Source organism: Canis lupus, chromosome 9, assembly GCF_048164855.1.
Source record: "Canis lupus baileyi chromosome 9, mCanLup2.hap1, whole genome shotgun sequence".
In the NCBI taxonomy this organism is placed as follows: Eukaryota; Metazoa; Chordata; class Mammalia; order Carnivora; family Canidae; genus Canis; species Canis lupus.
In genome coordinates, this window is record NC_132846.1 from 15,924,950 (window position 1) to 15,944,791 (window position 19,842).

General features: G+C 37.5%; 1 protein-coding gene and 2 pseudogenes across 13 annotated transcripts in view; 1 reads left to right on the plus strand and 2 right to left on the minus strand.

Annotated features, from left to right (window-relative positions):
• RALGAPA1 (Ral GTPase activating protein catalytic subunit alpha 1) overlaps positions 1-18,376 on the minus strand; it is a 242,244-nt gene extending 223,868 nt beyond the window's left edge. For all 13 annotated transcript variants that reach the window (XM_072838277.1, XM_072838278.1, XM_072838267.1 and 10 more), the window contains exon 1: positions 17,737-18,376. In XM_072838277.1, coding sequence (XP_072694378.1) covers positions 17,737-17,842 — 106 coding nt within the window. In that variant the 5' untranslated portion in view covers positions 17,843-18,376. The remainder of the gene's footprint in view (positions 1-17,736) is intronic.
• LOC140640604 (small ubiquitin-related modifier 2 pseudogene) lies at positions 692-1,103 on the minus strand (annotated as a pseudogene).
• LOC140639371 (large ribosomal subunit protein eL36-like) lies at positions 7,333-7,643 on the plus strand (annotated as a pseudogene).
• Positions 18,377-19,842: the final 1,466 nt, after the last annotated feature.

The window sequence follows — 19,842 nt, forward strand, 5'->3', positions numbered from 1 at the left end:
CTGACTCTTGATTTCACCTCAGGTCATGAGATCATGCCCTCACGAGATTCAAGCAGCAGAGTCTCCTTGAAATTCTCTCCCTCGCCTTTCGCCCCTCCATCTGCTCATGCACACACACATGCTTCCTCTCTCTAAAATGAATAAAATCTTTTTAAACATTCAGATTCTTGACTTGAAGGGGAAACTATCTAGGATTCATTTCTTTTAGAGTAATTTATGCCTGATAAAGACAGATTGACCTACATGTAACAGCTTCATACAAAGTTATAAAATTTTGTTTTACAATGATAAATTAAAAAACATCTCCAATTGAACAAAGTATGTAAGGATTTTCATGTTCCATTTTTGTTAAACACTGAGAGCAAAATAACTTATTGGAATATAAAGAGCTGAATGAGCATGCCACTAAGGGAGAAAGAAGGTATCTTCACAGAACCAGTATATTTCCCCATTCCATCTCCATTTGATGTCAATCAAAACATACCATTGACCATTTAACTATAAAAAATACAATATGCTTGTGCACATTCAGTTACTTCATATACAATTAAGTAATGAGGAGCGGGAAAATGAAAAATCAAGAAAACTATACTGCAGCAGTCAAGATGTGGTGGAACCAAATTGCAGTTTTCTCATAGAGAATGTCTTGGTCTGGAGAAAGAGCTCTAGAGTAAAGTAGTAAGTTCTCCTTTTAGTAGACTCCTCCTTTCTGTTGCTGGAATATATCAACTGTATTTTCATCCTCCATTTCCAACTGTGCAAGTATGTCTGTTTCACTAATTGGCTGCCCTCAAATCAGTATCTGATTTGCCTCATTGACAAATCCTGCCATTCACAATAGGTTTTCCATTAGTTTAGTGAGTGGTGTATGCCTCTTAATCTTAAACTGTACCACAGAACCATCTTGCCCAATCACCTACTAATAAATAATGATCGTTGTTCTCAGTCTTGACTCCTTCCTTGGGCTTTTCATCAGCAACAGTAAGCACCAGAGTCTCCTGAGCTGCCACTTCACCAGAGTGGTACAGGGCCCTCACTGAACCAGTATACAAACAGCCCCAGGAGCAGCAGAAGCCAGCAGAGGTGCAGAAGGGAAAGGGCATGCCAAGAGGGTCTGTTTTTAATATGTCTTAACAACATACGTTGATTTTTTTCCAAATTTAATATTTAATAGCCCACAAATTAAGGAATTAATTCTCTTAAATTCGTTGCATAGGTCTCATAGCTTGGTGTTTATCTTTTAACTCTGTTACTATTAGTAATACAAAATACTTTATATAGGCAAAATTATCAAGCATTTCTGTGATGATTTTTAACTTTGGTGCAAGTTTTGAGAGTGGTCTTCCCTATCCCAATATATAAAATATATTTCTTTCCCATTTTATCCTGAAGAATTAGAACTATTTTGAGCTTATTTTGTTATAAAACATAAAGTAGTTATCTAAATACCGCTTTTTATACAGAAGAGCATTCTTTTCTCTTGATCTTTATCTAAACCACCACTTAATGAGGTGGTCACATGAGCTCCAGTAGCAAACAGAAGTCCCCCTTTAAAATTTAACATCCTTTTTAAATGTAACTGTCCTTGACTGTAAAAAAGATGTGCAAGTCTTTCTTAAATAAAAAGAGCCTAAGTAAATAAATGGAGGCTCCTTGCAATAGGAAGAATAGATATCCTACTGATGTCAACCTCCTCCAAATTAAACCTACAGATCCAAGTCTATCAAATAAAAGATCCTAACAAATATTACTTAGGGATTTAACAAGCTGATTTGGAAATTCATATGTAAGAGAAAAAGGCTAAGACACTAAGATATCTGTACTAGTCTCCTGTGGCTGCTGCAACAAATTAGGGCCACAAATTTGCTGTTCTGTGCCATAGTTACTCATCTTCTCTATCTACAGATCAGTGTAACAGCTAACATGTTTTTGGTCTATCAAACAAGGTTTCTAAAAATTAGATGTTATATAAGAGTTATGAAGATTTCTTTCAATGAGGGGAGATTATCTGATAATTTCTACCATAATGCTATAAACATTTTTCAATTAATGTCCTGTTTTTTTGTTTTTTCTTTTTTACATAGTACAGATTTCAGGTTCTGAATCAACTTTTCTGCACAGGTACTAAACAACCCAAAGTCTCTTTCTGATCAGGATACGGACTATAAATGTTTTTTCTACCCATTGTCAATTAAAAGGAAATTGCTCACAAAAATGCAACTCTGTTCTCCTCATATCTAACATATTCATTTTTGAACTACATGATATTTACTAAGTACCCAGAATATGCCAGGCACTATGCTGAGTCTAGGGACATGAAGATGAAAGACACACCTCTGCCCTCAGGAAGATAAGATACAGTCATGCAAATAAATACATTGTAATAAAATAACCAAGTTACTAGAAGTAAACAGCACAATATAGGGAAAGCTCCTATGCCCATCTGATGGGGTAGGCTTCACCAAAGCTATGATTTTGCCCTAAGCAAAGAGCAGAAGCTTTCAGGTATAAGAGTGATATGAAGACAGCATGGCACTGTGAATATCATTAGCAAAAGTACAGGCATCACAGAAAGTGATTTCTGATTAATATTGCTGAAATGTAAAGTATCAGAGAGGATAACAAGAAGTTAAAGAACAATGTGGCAAAGATACATTTATGTTGTGACACTTAGATTTTGAGAGGTCTGTGGGATACCCTTACATCCAATTATCTTTTTCTACCACATTGTCAAAAATGAAAGTTCCAGGTTTTAGTAACCTGAAGGATGATGATGCCATTTAATACAAAGAAAGAAAAAAAGGAAAAAAATCATTTAGATTGTAAAGATATTTGAAATGAGAAACAGATCTAACAAACATACTTATTATCCCTATTTCCTATTTTCCCCAAGGTCTCTATCACACAGATCCTTCTAGAAGATGTTAGTTAATATATGAACACACATGTATATAGATAAACCATGACTGAATTTAGAAAAAAGAAAAAAATGTTTTTTTAGAAAAAAATGTTTTCTTTTTCAAGACACTGAAAACGTAACCCAAGAGGTTTCTCTTTTCACTTTAACTGCTAGGAAATCTAAGAACCAAATTCAATGCCTTAGAGCTTTAATCAGCTCATCTCTAGAACCTGATGTTTCCTTTCTTTAAGTAGTAGCTATTCAGTTTTCTGTTTTACCACTAATTGTTCTATTGCACATTTTATGCAGTCCTATAAGCTACATAAAATCATTCAGATGCAATAAAATCTTTAATAAAAAAAAAGTTAATGCAGAGACTGCTTACAGTATTTGAACAGCTTATTTTAGTAAGCAAATAAATCAGTAACATTTATGGAAATAATCTCAGTAAATCACTTCAAAATACACAAAGATAAAGTAATTCAACTAAGTCAAATTAATTTTTCAAATCAGTATGTCTCAAATATAAAGAGCAGATAAAATTAAGAACATAAAAGTCTAATTTCATGTATATAGAGTTACTAATTTTGCCTAGCAAATTCTTAAAAACATATTCAAGTATAAAATCAACTTATCTTTATAAGCAAATTATAATTCACAATGATTCCTACACTTCCAAATTTTCATTCATATCAGTTCAAATTTAATCTATATCATTTTTAAGTTTTTATTTATTTATTTATTTTTAATATTTTATTTATCCATGAGAGACAAAGAGAGAGAGAAAGAGGGAGAGAGAGAGGCAGAGACACAGGCAGAGGGAGAAGCAGGTTCCATGCAAGGAGCCCAATGTGAGACTTGAATCTGGGTCTCTAGGATCAGGCCCTGGGCTGAAGGTGGCGCTAAACCACTGAGCCACCTGGGCTGCCCTTAAGTTTTATAATTTTTTAAAATAATTTTTAAGATTTTATTTATTCATGAGAAATACAGAGACAGAGAGAGGCAGAGACACAGGGAGAGGGAGAAGCAGGCTCCATGCAGGGAGCCCAACATGGGACTTGATCCCGGGTCTCCAGGATCACACCCTGGGCTGAAGGCGGCGCTAAACCACTGAGCCACCTGGGCTGCCCCCTTGAGTTTTAATTTAATGAACATACAGTATTTGCTTCTATCTTTATACATTATCATTTATATTTACTGAATATTTGTTATTTTTCTTAGGATATTTTAATTTAATTCTTTGTGAAAATATTAATATATGCAGATTGGAGGGAAAACAATCATTTTTCAGTAATCAATTGATAATAAATTTCTTCTCTAAATATAAAAAAAGTAAAAAAATGGGGACCAAGTTGCTTTGATGAAGCCGATCTTCAGTCTAATTTGTGTCAGAGAACCTCTTATTATACAGTATCTTGAAAACATGTCTTAGGGCTTTTTGTGGTTTGTTTTAAGCAGGTATGAACATCAGGTAAGGAAAATCATTCCTGACAGATGGCACAAACAGGTACATTGGGACTGTTCAAGCTTACTGACTTAAGAGTCTCCAGGCTACAGTGAGAAGGGAATCAGGCAGAGCCAAGGGAGTCCATAAATTGAGAAGATCAGCTGACAGTCCAGGGAAATCAGGATAATCAGAATTCACAGGACAAAGCACCAAAGAAGAAAGAAGTGCACACAGTAAGAACTCAGGATACTGGGAAAGGTCCCCTTCCAGTATGATTGTAACATACTTAAAAGGAAACTCCCAAGACAGGAGAAAGAATTATGTGAAAGGGATCCCTGGGTGGCGCAGCGGTTTGGCACCTGCCTTTGGCCCGGGGTGTGATCCTGGAGACCTGGGATCGAATCCCACGTCGGGCTCCCGGTGCATGGAGCCTGCTTCTCCCTCTGCCTGTGTCTCTGCCTCTCTGTCTCTCTCTGTGTGACTATCATGAATAAATAAATAAAATCTTCAAAAAAAAAAAAAAAGAATTATGTGAAAGAATTTGAGAGAACAGTACCAGATGATCCCAGAAGACTGAGAACAGCACTTGTTCCCAAGAGCTGAACCACAGAAAAACTCATAATTTGCAGGGCATGTATTGGGTAGAATACTCAGGAAGATGCTGCCTCATAATAGGTAATAATTAGCCCTAAAGAGATCCACTCAACAAATCATAAAAGCAAGACCTGAAATGCTCAAAGTGCTTTCAAGTACTTTAACTGCATCCCTGAATAAAGCTCAATAATTTATAGGAATACAAAAATATCCAGAAGCTAAGATCATCAAATTCACAGTATCAGATATCCCAAGATTAGTGAGCAAAGAAGAAAACTCAAGATAAAGAATATTATCAATTGATTAAAACTGACCCAGACTGACAAAGAAGTTAGAATTACCACAGAAGTATATTGTTACTTTAATTGTATTTCATGTGTTCAAGAAATTAAAGACATGTAGATATGATTTTATGCTCAAAGTGAAGTAGATAAAAACTACATCTGATATGAAAAATTAACAAGATTAATGACAGATGATGACATGTAGCAGAATACTAGTGAACTTGAAGACAGCAACAGAAACTATCCAAGATAAAACAGAGAAAAAAGAACCCCCCAAAATGGAAAAGAACATCAATTATTTTCAAGCTACTACTAATACTACCATTATACTACTAATACTTTCCCAATATACCAATCTAATATTAATACTTCCCTCAAATACTAATAAATGAAATTCAAAAAAGAGGGGGAGAAAGAAGTGGGGAAAAAATGACCAAACTTAATGAAAATGTAAACCCAATGTAAGCAGTTCAATGAACCCTCAAAAACAAGAAATACTAAGAAAACTACACCATGGCACAGCTGTTCAAAACCAGTGATGAAGAAAAAAATCTTAAAAGCAGCCAGAAAAACTTTTTTAAATGTTATGTGCAGAGTAAGAATGATAGCAGACTTACCAGAAATAATGCAAGCAAGGAGCACCTAGCTGGCTCAGTCGGTGGAACATTTGACTCCCGATCTTGGGATTGTGGGCTTGAGCCCCATGTTGTTGTAGAGATTAGTTAAAAATAAAATCTTAAAAAAAAAAGAAAGAAAAGAAAAAAGAAAAAAAGAAAAAGAAAAGAAAGAGAATACAAGCAAAAAGACAGCAGAGTAAAATCTTTAAAGGACAAAGAAAAAAGCCATCAACCTAGAATTCTAAACAGAACCAAGTATCTTTCCAAAAAGAAGGCAAAATAAAGACTTTTCCACAAAAGTGTAAAGAATTCATTACCTACAGACTATCATCACAACAGAACTTAAAGAAGTCCTTCAGGTAGAAACAAAATGATAATGAATGGATGGAAATAACTATCTCTGCAAAAAAAAATGAGGAGCAAATGAGAAACGATACTGCATAAGTAAATACATGCTTTCTTATTATTATTTAGAAATCCTTAAAAGGGGCACCTGGGTGGTTCAGTCAGCTAGGTGTCTGCCTTTGACTCAGGCCATGATCCCACATCTGGCTCTCTGCTCAGCGAGGAGCTTGCTTCTCCCTCTCCCTCTGCCCGACACTCCCCCTGCTTGTGCTCTCTCCTTGTCAAATAAATGAAATCTTAAAAAAAAAAAAATCCTTAAAAAATAACTGCTTAAACAAATTAATATTGTATGGGGCTTACAATGTATATAAATAAACGTATAACCATTAAAGGCTGAGGGGAGAAATGGAAGTACACTCTTACTGAATTGTTATACAATATGAGAAATGATGCAAGTGGTGTATCACCTAATAGTAGATTTTGGTAAGGTAAAGATATATATTATAAATTATAAAGCAATCAGTAAAATAATAAAATAAGAAATTATGGCTAATAAACCAACAAAGGAGATTTTTAAAAGAATCATAAATGTATTCAACTAATACAAAGAAAGCAAAAAAAAAGAAAGGAGGGAACTAAAAACAGGCCAAATAGAAAACAAACAGCAAGACAGATTAAAACGTAACCAAATCAATAAAGACATTAAATGTACATCATCCACATATGAATGACTACTTATTAGTCTGAATCTAACAGAACAATTGCAAAGTAAGGAGACTGGGTCAGTAATCAAAAGCCTTCCAAAGAGAAGTGCTTAGGTGGTTCAGCTGGTTAAGCATCTGCCTTTGGCTCAGGTCATGATCTCAGGATCCTGGGATCCAGCCCTATGCTAGGCTCCCTGCTCAATGAGGAGTCTGCTTCTTCCTCCTTCCCCCTGCTTCTGCTCTATTTCTCTTTCTCAAATAAATAAAATCTTTAAAATGCCAACATTAAACAAACAAAAAGGCCTCTCAAGGAGAAAAGTCTAGGACCAGATGGCTTCACTTGTGAATTCTACCAACATTTAAAGAGGAATAATTACCAGCCCTTCTGACTCTTCCATATGACAAAAGAGGGAACATTTTATAAGGCCAGCATTATCCTGACATGGTTCTGCGCTATCCTACGTCCACGGACCTCAACAAGGGCCACAAAGGGAGTAAAAACGTGAGCAAGCTGAGGCACAGCCACCACTGCCACAGGCGCCTCACCAAGCGCACCAAGTTCGTATGGGACATGATCTGCGAGGTGTGTGGCTCCGCCCGCGACCCATGAAGCTGCTCAAGGTGTCCAAGGATAAGCGTGCCCTCAAGTTCATTAAGAAGCAAGTGGGAACGCATATCCATGCCAAGAGGGAGAGAGAGGAGCTGAGCAACTTGCTGGAGGCCATGAGGAAAGCGGCAGCCAAGAAGGACTGAACCCCTCCCTCTGTATGTAATAAATCTTTGAGGGCGTAGCAAAAATAACCAATTACATCAAATTAAAAGGTTGTTTTTATTTACTCGAGAGAAAGAGAGGGAGCGAGAAAGAGAACATAAGCAGGGGGTCAGGGCAGAGGGAGAAGCAGACTCCCCACTGAGCAGGGAGCCCTATGTGGGACTCAATCCCAGGACCCTGGGATCATGATCTGAGCCAAAGGCAGATGCTGAACCGACTAAGCCACCCAGGCGTTTCTGCACAGCAAAGGAAAGCATACATAAAATGAAAACGCAACCCTAAGAATGGAGAAAATATCTATAAACCACGTATCTAATAAGGGATTAATATCCAAAATATATAAAGAACTCATACAACTCAATAGCAAGACAATAATCCTATTTTAAAATAGAAGATTTGAATAGACATTTTTCCAAAGACATACAGATGGTCAACAGGTACTAGAAAAGGTGCTCAATATCACTAATCATCAGGGAAATGCAAATCAAAAACACAGTGAGATATATTTCACACCTATTATCAAAAAATATATATATATTGGCAAGGATGTGGAAAAAAGGGAACCGTTTTATACTGTTGGTGGGAATGTAAATTGGTACAGCCACTGTAGAAAACAGTTGGGAGGGCAGCCCGGGTGGCTCAGTGGTTTAGTGCTGCTTTCAGCCCAGGGTATGATCCTGAAAACCCAGGATCAAGTCCCACGTCAGGCTCCCTGCATGGAGCCTGCTTCTCCCTCTGCCTGTGTGTCTGCCTCTCCCTCTCCCTCTCTCTCATGATAAATCTTAATTAAAAAAAAAAAAAAAAAAAAAAGAAAGAAAGGCAGTTGGGGGATTCTTCAAAAAATTAAAAACAGAACTGTATAATTTAGCAATCCCACTTCTGGGTATATATCTGAAGGAAATGAAATCATCAAGAGATATCTGCATCCCCTCATTCACTGCAGCATTATTCATATCAGCCAAGATATGGAAACAAGTCATTCCAATGGATGAAGAAAATGTAATATGTGTTTGTATACACATGCAAACTTATATATACACACTACAGTTATATATACAATGGAGTATTATTCAGCCACAAAAGAAGAAAATCCTGCCATTTGTTACAACATCATGTTAAGTGAAATAAGTCAGAAAGACACATACTGTATGATTTCCTTTATACATGAAATTAAAAAAACAATTTTATAAAAACATTAAAGAATGGGGGTTGCCAGAGGCAAAAGGTGAGGGAAATGGGTAAGGGTGGTCAAAAGGTATAAACTTCCATTTATAAGACAAATAAGTTCTGGGTATATAATAAGAGCATACTAACAAAACAAAACAAAAAGAATGTACATCATCCAAACATTTTAATTAAAAGTAGAGTTTACCAGGGATAAAGAGATTATTTCAAAATGGTGAAAGAATCAATTTAGGGGCGCCTGGGTGGCTCAGTCCGTTAAGCATCTATCTGCCTTTGGCTCCGGTAATTATCTCTGGATCCTGGGATCGAGCCCCACTTCAGGCTCCCTGCTTAGCAGGGAGTCTGCTTTTCCCTCCCCCTGCTTGTGCATGCTCTCTCTTTCCCTTTCAAATAAATACCACCTTTAAAAAATCAATTTACCAAGGGGAAAGAATAATCCTAAATGTTATGGCACCTAATAACTTTAAAATACATGAAACAAAATCTGAAAGAAAAGTAACAAACCCACAAAGAAACTTCAGCACTCCCTCTCAATAATTAAAACAAGTAGACAGCAATTCATCAAGGATATAGAAGTCTTTAATGACACTATCAAACAACTTGTCCTAATTGACATTTTTAGAACATTCAACTCAACAACAGAATATCTATTGTTTTCAAGTGCAAATGAACCTGTATCATGTTAGAACATGTGGGACTATTAAAATCAATTTTAAAGAAATCAAATCATAATACATGTTGCAATTAAGTTCCAAATCAATAACAAAGATATCTGAATAATCTCAAATATTTGAAGCTAAAGACTACTATTGTAAATAACCAATGGATCAAAGAAGAAACCAAAAGGCAAGACAGAATGTACTATGATCTAATTGAAAATGTAAATACAAATACCACAATTTTGGGATGCTACTCAGGAAATACTTGTATCACTAAATGCCTACGATGGAAAGAAAAAAGGTCTCAAACCAGTAATCTCAATTTACATTTTAAGAAACTAGAAAAAGAGCAAAGTAAACTAGAACTAAGAAAAGAAATAAGATCAAAGCAGAGATGAAATAAAAACGGAAAAACATAGAAAAATCAATAAAGCCATAAGCTTGTTCTTTTAGATTAATAAAAATGATAAGCCTTTAGTCAGTCTGATCAGGAAAAGACAAATTATCAATATCAACTTTAAAAGAGGGGCATCACCAGATTCTACAGATATCAAAAGAATAATAGAGTATTATGAACCACTTTACGCCTATAAATGACAACTCATATGAAATAAAACTTCCTTGAAAAAAACAAACTACCCAACGCTCACTCAATAGATAACCAGAATAGATGTCTTTCTAATAGAGTAATTAAAAATAGTGCTTCAAAGAAAACTGCAGATCCAGATAGCTTCATTAGTGAATTCCGCCAAACACATTTAGGTAAAAAAATAATTCTACATGAATATTTCTCAATTAATACTGTAAGGCTAGCACTACACCTGGTATCAAAAACCAAAAATATTACTAAAAAGAGAAGCACAGGCCAATACGCCTCATGAACATAAATACAGAAATTATAAGCAAAATTTTAGAGTATCAAACCCAACAATATATAAAAATGACAATTCATCATGACCAAGTGAAGTTTAATCATTTAATCCCAGGACTGCAGAGTTGACCTAACATTTGAAATGACTACAATTCATATTAGTAAAATGAAAAAAAAAATCTGTTTATCTCAATATAAATAGAAAAAGCATTTAACAAATCCAACATCCATTCCTGATCCAAATTCTCAGCAAAAAATGAAACTTTCACCTCAACATGATAAAAACGCATCATTCTGTATGATAAACTGATTGCTTTACCCTGAAGATCAGGAACAATACAAGGATGCCCACTCTCACCACTTCGCTTCTACATTGTGCTAGGGGTTCTAGTGAGTTCAGTAAGCCAAGAAAAAATTAAAAATAAAAACATCCATGTTGGAAAAGAAAATGGCTTTTTATTCAGACAAGACTGTTTACTAAAAAACCCAATGGAATCAACAAAAAATTAATGACTGAGTTTAGCAAGACTAAGTGAGTTTAGCAAGACTTCAGGATACAAGCTCAATACACAAAAATCAGGGGCACCTGGCTAGCTCAGTAGGAAGCACAAGCAATTACTGATATTGGGGTCATGAGTTTAAGCCCCACATTAGGTATAGAGATTACTAAAGAAGAAGAGAAAAAAATTTTTTTAAATTGTATTTCTGTACACTAGCAAAGAAATAAAGATACCGGGGATCCCTGGGTGGCTCAGTGGTTTACAGCCTGCCTTCAGCCGAGGGCGTGATCCTGGAGTTCCGGGATCGAGTCCTGAGTTGGGCTCCCTACATGGAACCTGCTTCTTCCTCTGCCTGTGTCTCTTCCTCTCTCTCCCTCTTTCTGTGTAACTCATGAGTAAATAAAAATCTTAAAAATAAAAAAATTAAAAATAAATAAAAATAAAAATAAATAAATTTTTAAAAATTAAAAAAAATAAAGATACCATTTACAACAGCATCAAAAGTTGAAAACATTTAAGGATAAGTGACAGAAGATATCCAAGACCTAATACAGTAAGAACTACAAAACACTGCCAGAGAAATTAAAGAAAGCCCTATATAAATGAACAAACATACATTGTTCATGAGTTAGAGAACTCAATATTGTTGTCTATTTTCCCCCAAATCAACCAATAGATTCACCATAATCCCAATTATGGTGAAATTTTTATTCTTTTTAAAGAAACTGATAAGCTAATCTTAAAACTCATATGGACATGTAAAGGGTCCAGATACAGTTCCCATCCCTCTACCTCCAAAAAAACCTTTGAAAAGTCAGAACAAAGTTAAAGGAAGAACACTATCTGATTTCAAGATTATGTTACAGTAAAAAAAAAAAAAAAAAAAAAAGTGTGTGTGTGTGTGTGTATACACATAGAGAAGGAGAAAGGAAAGAGAGAAGAGGGAAAGGGAGGGGTCCGGGCTCTAACACAAACATCACTGGAACAAAATAGAAAGTCCAGAAATAGGCCCTCACATATATAGACAAATGAGATTTGGAAAAAAAAAAAGTGCAAAGGCAATTCAGTGTAGAAAGGGCTTTTTCAACAAATGGTGCTCAGCAACTGGGTATCCATTTGCCCACACACCCCCTGCCAAAAAAAAAAAAAAAAAAAAAAAAAAAAGCCAGTTCGTATCTTAAACCATATTTACAAAGTTAACTCAAAGTGGATTACAATAGATCCTAAAATACAAAATTTCCTGAAGAATAGCAGAAACTGTGACTTTGGCTTAGGCCAAGATTTAGATCTAACATCAAAAGCATAACCCAGGGCAGCCCAGGTGGCTCAGTGGTTTAGCGCCTCCTTCAGCCCAGGGTGTGACCCTGGAGACCCTGGATTGAGTCCCACATCAGGCTCCCTGTGGGGAGCCTGCTTCTCCCTCTTCCTGTGTCTCTGCATCTCTTTCTCCCGGTATCTCCCATGAATAAATAAATAAAATCTTTAAAAAAAAAAAAAAAAAGCATAAACCATAAGAGATAAAACTGATACATGGACTTAATCAAAATTAAGGATTCCTACTCCTTCAAAGAAAATGTTAGGAAAATTAAAAGACAATCCAAAGATTGGGGGAAAAAATCTCTGCAAAATATGTATCTGATAAAATACTTATATTCAAAAACATAAATTTTTCAAAACTAAATGAAAGCAAATGACTCAATTTAAAAATAAGTAAAGCAATGAAAAATAAAAATAAAAAATAAAAATAAAAAAATAAAAATAAGGGCAGCCCGAGTGGCTCAGCAGTTTAGCGCCACCTTCAGCCCAGGGCCTAATCCTGGAGACCTGGGATGGAGTCCCACATCAGGCTCCCTGCATAGAGCCTGCTTCTCCCTCTGCCTGTGTCTCTGCCGCGCTCTCTCTCTCTCTCTCTGTCTTTCATGAATAAATAAATAAAATCTTAAAAAAAAAATAAGTAGAAAATTTGAACTGACATTTCAAAGAAGTTATACAATGGAAAATAAGCATATGAAAAGAAGCTCAACATTATTAGATATCAGAGAAACAATTATAACCATTACATACTTATAGTGGTCAAAATTCAGAAGACTGGCCATACCAAATGGTGTTCATACATGTGTGAAGGAAATGGAACTCTCATACCCTGCTAGTAAGAATGTAAAATTGTGAAAAACATTATGGCACTTTCTTATAAATTCAAACACACAAGTGCTGTATGATCCAGCCATTCCACTCCCAGGTATTTATCCAAGAGAGAAGAAAGCATGTGTCTATACACAAGTATACCTCACAGCAGCTTTATGCATAATGGCCCAAATCCGTATGTCCATCAACAGGTGAATAGATTATCAAATTGTAGCATATCCAAACAATGGACTACTACTCAACAACAAAAGCAATATACTCCTGACACACCACACACAACAATATAGATGAATTTTTTTTTTTTAAGATTTTATTTATTGGGATCCCTGGGTGGCGCAGCGGTTTGGCGCCTGCCTTTGGCCCAGGGCGCGATCCTGGAGACCCGGGATCGAATCTCACGTCGGGCTCCCAGTGCATGGAGCCTGCTTCTCCCTCTGTGTCTCTGCCTCTCTCTCTCTCTCTGTGACTATCATAAATAAATAAAAATTAAAAAAAAAAGATTTTATTTATTCATGAGAATAAATATTATTTAAATATTTATTCATTTATTCATATACACACACACCTTGTGAAGGTATATATACATATGTGTGTGTCAAAATTATTCAATTGCATGCTTTCAGTATGTGCAATTTATTGTATACCAATTACACACTGATACACCTATTAGAATGATCCAACAATAATCAATGTATTTATTAGATGAATAAGCACTCATTTTTCTATGTTTTTTTTCTATGTTTAAATCAGAAGACTAAAATGTTACCTTACCACAGAAGGAAATTAACATTTAGTGGATATCCACTATATTCAGGCATTATGTTAGCTACTTTACACATGCTAACCTAATTAGTATCATTATCTTAAGGCTTTTAATTGAAAAAAGGGGGTATGGAGGGGGGAGAGGATAACAAAACTTTTGAGACTAGACAAGGCTTTATCTTTTAAAAACTCTAACTTCCAGTTCCTACAAATAAAATATATAGCAGTATCAATAAACACAGCAGATTTAAATCTAAGTCCTTCAGAGTCAAGTTCTATAAATTCAGCTGAAACATCTCACGTGTCCCATGGGAACACATGCCAGGAAAAAGATTTAGACTGGATGATTAAATTATGTTTTCATATATTTGGATGCACTGAATTCTCTATAAATCCCCTAACTTAACGGCAATTTGTGTTAAGGGTTAAAAATATAGTTCAAATGGGACCAATCAAAAAAATAAAAATCCTGTATAACTAGCAATGCCCACTTTGCAAACTAGTTTACTCATAGTGTTTTTATGTAAAACCTGCACCTACTTCCTTAAAGGATTTGAAATGGCTCTTTCATCCTCAAAATAAGGTACCTGATTGGTGGACCTCTAAGAGGCCTTATAGCTTTTGTCACTCTAATTTCTCCCACTCCTTTTCTTAGGAATTACATTAACCATATTTCAAACAAAATAACTGTAACCACCTAAAGATACAGAAAATTTTCTTCACTTAATATAGCAGAAACAAGTACAACATTTGTTTTGGGGTTTTGTTTCAAGTTTTAATTTAAATTCTACTTAGTTAACACATACTATTAGTTTCTGGAGTAGAATTTAGTGATTTATCATTTACGTATAACACCCAGTGCTCAGCACAAATGCCCTCCTAATATCCATCACTTATTTAGCCCATTCCCCCAGCCACCTCCCCTCCCCACTCAGTTTGTTCTCCATTGTTAAGAGTCTCTTTTATGATTTGCCTCCCTTTCTTTTCTTTTCACTGTGCATCTGTTTTGTGTCTTAAATTCCACATGAGTGAAACCATATGGTATTGGTCTTTCTCTGATGGACTTATTTTGCTTGGAATACACACTAGCTCCATTCACATTGCTGCAAGTGGCAAGACTTCATTCTTTTTATGGCTGAGTAATAGTCCACTGTGTATTATCTGTTTATCAGTCGATGAACTTTGGGGTCTTTCCATAGCAAGAACGTTTGGAGATCCATCTTTCATTCCATATTTTGACAAGGTTTCTAACTCTCAACACTACAGACATTCAGAGCTAGAATACTGTTGTGATGTATTATTCTGTGCAATGTAAGATATTTAGCAGCATTTCTGCAACCCACTAAATGCCAGTAGCCTCTCCCCTTATTTGTGACAACCAAAAGTGTCTCCAGACACTGCCAAAATTGTCCCTAGCTGAGAACTACTGGTCTAAAACGACTAAAGTGTAAAGAGACCAACCAAAAAAACACTCGTTTCTTTTTTGGAGAGAGAGAGTAAGAGCGGGCATGTGCGAGCCAGCAGAGAGCGGCACAGGGACAATTCCAAGCAGGCTCCATACTCAGTGGAGCTCAACATGAGGCTTAATCCCATGACCATAAGTTCATGACCTGAGCTATTATTAACAGTCAGATGCCTAACTGACTGAGTCACCCAAGCACCCCCCAAAAAACACTAACTATAAAGAACACACACGTTTACTGGGGAGGCAGGAGGAACAGGTGAAGAGAATTAAGAATACATTTACCTTGATGAGCACTGAGTAATATATGGAACTGGTGAATATATTGTACACCTGAAACTAGTATAACACTGTTAACTACTATGGAATTAAAATAAAATTGGGGCACCTAGGTGGCTCATTGGTTGAGTGTCTGCCTTTGGCTCAGGTCCTGATCCTCAGGTCCTAACATCCTGGCCCGCACTGGGCTCCCCACAGGGAGCCTCCTTCTCCCTGTACCTGTGTCTCTGCCTCTCGGTCTCTCATGAATAAATAAAATCTTTAATAAATTAAATTTTAAAAATAAATAAAAACTTAGCACGGAAGTGCTATAATCTCTCTGTATGGATCTCCTCCACTGACAGAGCAGGGAGTGTGTAAGTACAATATTCTGTATTTGAAGCTTAAGGATATTTTAAGTGTACACAGTATATGTTCCATTTTTTAAAAGCCCATAAATTAATAAAAACAAAAGGGGTTTTTAAAAATTATTTTGTTTTCAAAACAAGGAAGTTAGAGCCTACAAAATATCTAAATGTGTAGCTCTTATTTTAGACCATGTCACCCAAATGGAAAAAACTTTTATGCCCAAGAAGTACGTATTAACCACTCCTTGACCATTGTATAACTAAACAATATGGGAGTTAATATAGGAAATGTCAATACTCTATAGGAACTCAACTTATAGCTCTGCCTTTACTCAACCTACAGTTTGTCCCAAGTAGGTGTTAAATTCCATTAAGCCTCCAATTTTAAACTGCCATTATCTGTGAACATTTACATTCACACACTGACTCTCTCTGTTGCACCCTATCAACCAAACCTTTTCTTCAATGACTTAACTCTCAAGTAGAATGAAAATAAAAAGATCACAATCTCAACTATACTTTAGATTTCTACTTTCTTGAAAACAGGATCTCTTTTTATATCGCTAAAGTGGATTTAATTGCTTTCTTATTCCACAGGAATAAACACGACTTATTTGTGATAAAGATTTGCTGTCATAAATGTAGGAAGAGTAAAAAACAAACTGAAGACATGAAATCTGGGCTCCAGTTCTGGCTCTGAGTAGCTGGATGACCACCCAATATTCCCAAACTTCAGCTTTCTCATTTGTAAAATATGGAGTATAATAATATCTACTTCTACAGTTATTGTGAGGATTAATCATAATTCATGTGAAATCATTTTGTAAGCCGTACAAAATGTTGGTCTTATTGGTAGTATGAATAAAACAACAGAGAAACCCGCAGATCAAATACAGGACTTACTTATATCACTAGTTAAATGTCACTTTTCAGAAAAACACTCATTAAAGAGTTTAAGATAATAAACTCTGAACTAGGATTCAGGCATCTATCTGGGTTCTAAACTTAGTTCTGCCAGTAACTCTGTATCAATACAGCAAAGTAACTTTCCTTTTCACCTCAAATTCCATCTAAAAAGATCGAAGTATTGGACCGGATGTCCCATAAATATTATATATTATTACAGCCCTTGTCAGCCTATGAAATGATTAGTATACAAAAGTTTCGTTTAACACTTATTACCACAACTCAGTACCGTCTGGCCGGCCAGCCAAAGAGATATAGACGGCAACAGAGGGTAAGAAAAATTTAACTGAATAAAAATAGAACTGTATACAATTCTCGAAAAGCAAAGGAAACTATAAACTACTTTGTTTTCTGTAATTAATAATCATCTTCCTTCTGACAGTAATGATGAACAAGGTACTTTAACAGAAGGGCGGGGTTCTTGCCCGAAGATTTTTGGAAACCAGCCACTTCCCCAAGAGGTGTAACTGCTTCCTCGCCCTCAGCAGCCAAGAAACTTTAAAGATTAAGGTTTATATTGTTTGGCTTGGGGGGTTTGTCCCCCCCTCCAACTTGGACGGGGACGGCAGTAGTCACCTGACAAACATATTCTATAAACACCATTATCGACAACACCAAGCCTCCGGAAAGTCTAAAAAAAGATCTAAGTTTTTAGAGTAATGCTAGGATGTAAAAACGAGCTCGGACTCTTAACTCAAAATTAGATAACCCCGTGTTGGTGGTGATTCGGCTTTGCCAACCGCCAAGTTTTCCTTTCCCCAAATTACCCGCCCTCCCGCGTCTCTGCGGAGGCGACGCCTCGCCCTCTATTCCCGCACAGCGCCAGGGCGGGCGCGGAGCCCCCAGGGGCTCCCAGAGGAGGGAAGGCCTCTGGGCGCCACCACCCCTCGCTCCTCACCGATGACGATGCGCAGGTGCTTGAGACGGGTCAGCGCGTCCTTCTTGGTGTCCAGCACCTTCTGGGTAGACTTCTTCACGTCCCCGTGCGGCTTCTTGGAGAACATCCTGCCGCCGCCGCCACGGCCGACTCCGGCCCCCTCCCGGTCCGGCCCCGGCGGCGAAAAGTGGAGCGAGTGGGCGGGGAGGATTCTAGCGTCAGCAGCTCATTCACTCTCCAAGCTTGCGGGCCCCAGCGCGGCCGATTCCTCCCACATCCAGGCCAGGGCCGCCGCCTCCACCCGCCTCGCGCCGCGGCTGCAAGGCACCTTCGGTTCCGGCTCCAATATGGCGGATCTCCTCTCCCAGTCCCGCACCGAGCGAGGGAGACCCGGCAGGTCGGCCGCCGCCGTCTCCGCTGCCTCCTGAAGCCGCCGCTCGCAGCCACAGGCCGGGGCCCGGGACCCGGAGCCGCGGAGGTGGGGCTCTCGGCGGCAGCAGCACAACTCCTCTCCCTGAGGCCCCCTTAAGGTTAAAGCTTCTTTAGCAGCTTAGACACTGCATACGCCGAAACGGAGACGTGTGCGGTGATGAGGTTTCACGACTCTGCCGTCGGTGGCGAATGGTCCCCGTGGCAACCGCCTTCTGACGCCAAGGCTTCTGACGTCATGCCAGCGTGAGATCATCCGCGGCATTACCCGTACCTTTCGTTTCCTGTGTGAGCTGCTAAAGGAGGAGCCGGAGAAAGTCGGGAAGGGAATTACCGCGCGCCATTGTAAGCGTTGTAAGGGACTCCTGGCCAAACTCCCGGAATGGTGTCGTATACGTTTTGTTTAAAAAAGGTCCTTCACCTCCACTGTTTACTATGTCATAGTAACTTAAAAAATAGTTCCAAAACATCAAAACAGACGTGCAATATATTTTAGATGCCAATTCTTTGAAGGCGTTGGATGTAACACCCCTTCATTTCCTAAGTTGAATTTTGTTTAAAGGATTTCTTTGGCTTTTGCAAAGTGATGATGGACAATTTATTGTAGAGATTTGTAGGATTGTAGTGCATCCTCTGGGTTAAAGTTATCTCGCAAACGAAAGAAAATAAAAGTATCTTGCACAAAGAAATGAAGCCCAAAAGCCTGCAGTAACACAGTGCAAAATTACAAGAGAAAAATCTGGAGGACTTTGAGGGTGAATTTTCTTAATATGTGGAGTTCACAAATCCAGGAGAAAATTGCTAAGGAGGACATAGAAACATTCATAGAGAACACAAAATATCACAGAAATGTATAATAACTAAAACGTGAACATGTCGGCACCTGGGTGGCTCAGGCAGGTGAGAAGCTGACTCTTGATTTCCACTCAGGTCATGATCTCACGGTCCCACTTTGGGCGCCCCAGTCAGCAAGGAGATGGCTTGGGTATTCTCTCCCTCTGCCACTTGCCCCATTCGTTCTCTCTCCCTCACTCTCTCTCCAAGTAAGTCTTTTTAAAAAACGTGAAAATGTTCACGAATTAGTAATTTTTAAAAATCAGATTAAAACATTTGTAAGCAACTTTTAAACAGCTTTATGGGAGAGTTGATATACGACTAACTGCACCTTTTCAATGTGTAGAATTTGGTAAGTTCCATATTTGTATATACCCATGAAAACATCACCACAATCAAAATAGTGAACATATCTATCGTCCCCAAAACTTTCCTCTTGCCCCTTGATGATTCCTTCCTTTCTAGCTGATCTCTGGTTCCCAGGTGACACTGATCTACTGTCACTTGGAGTTACCATCTTCTAGAGTTCCATATAGATGTAAACATTCAGAATACTTTTTTTGGGGGGGGGGGGGGGTCTGGCTTCTTTCACCCAATAAAGTTTACTTTTTAACAATGTAATGTCTTATCAGTCAAGTTAGTGAAATTTGCTTTTAGATTTGACATCTTACTCCTGGTGAGTGTGACAGAGATGCTCCTATTGCTCGCTGGGAAGAAGCATTACTTTCTATAAGCTTACTGGAAATTAAAATTTGGCATTATGTATCAAGACACTTAAAAACATTTACATACTTTGCATCATTAGTTCCACTTTTAGAATTCTATTCTAAAAAAAAAATCACAGGGCAGTCCGGGTGGCTCAGC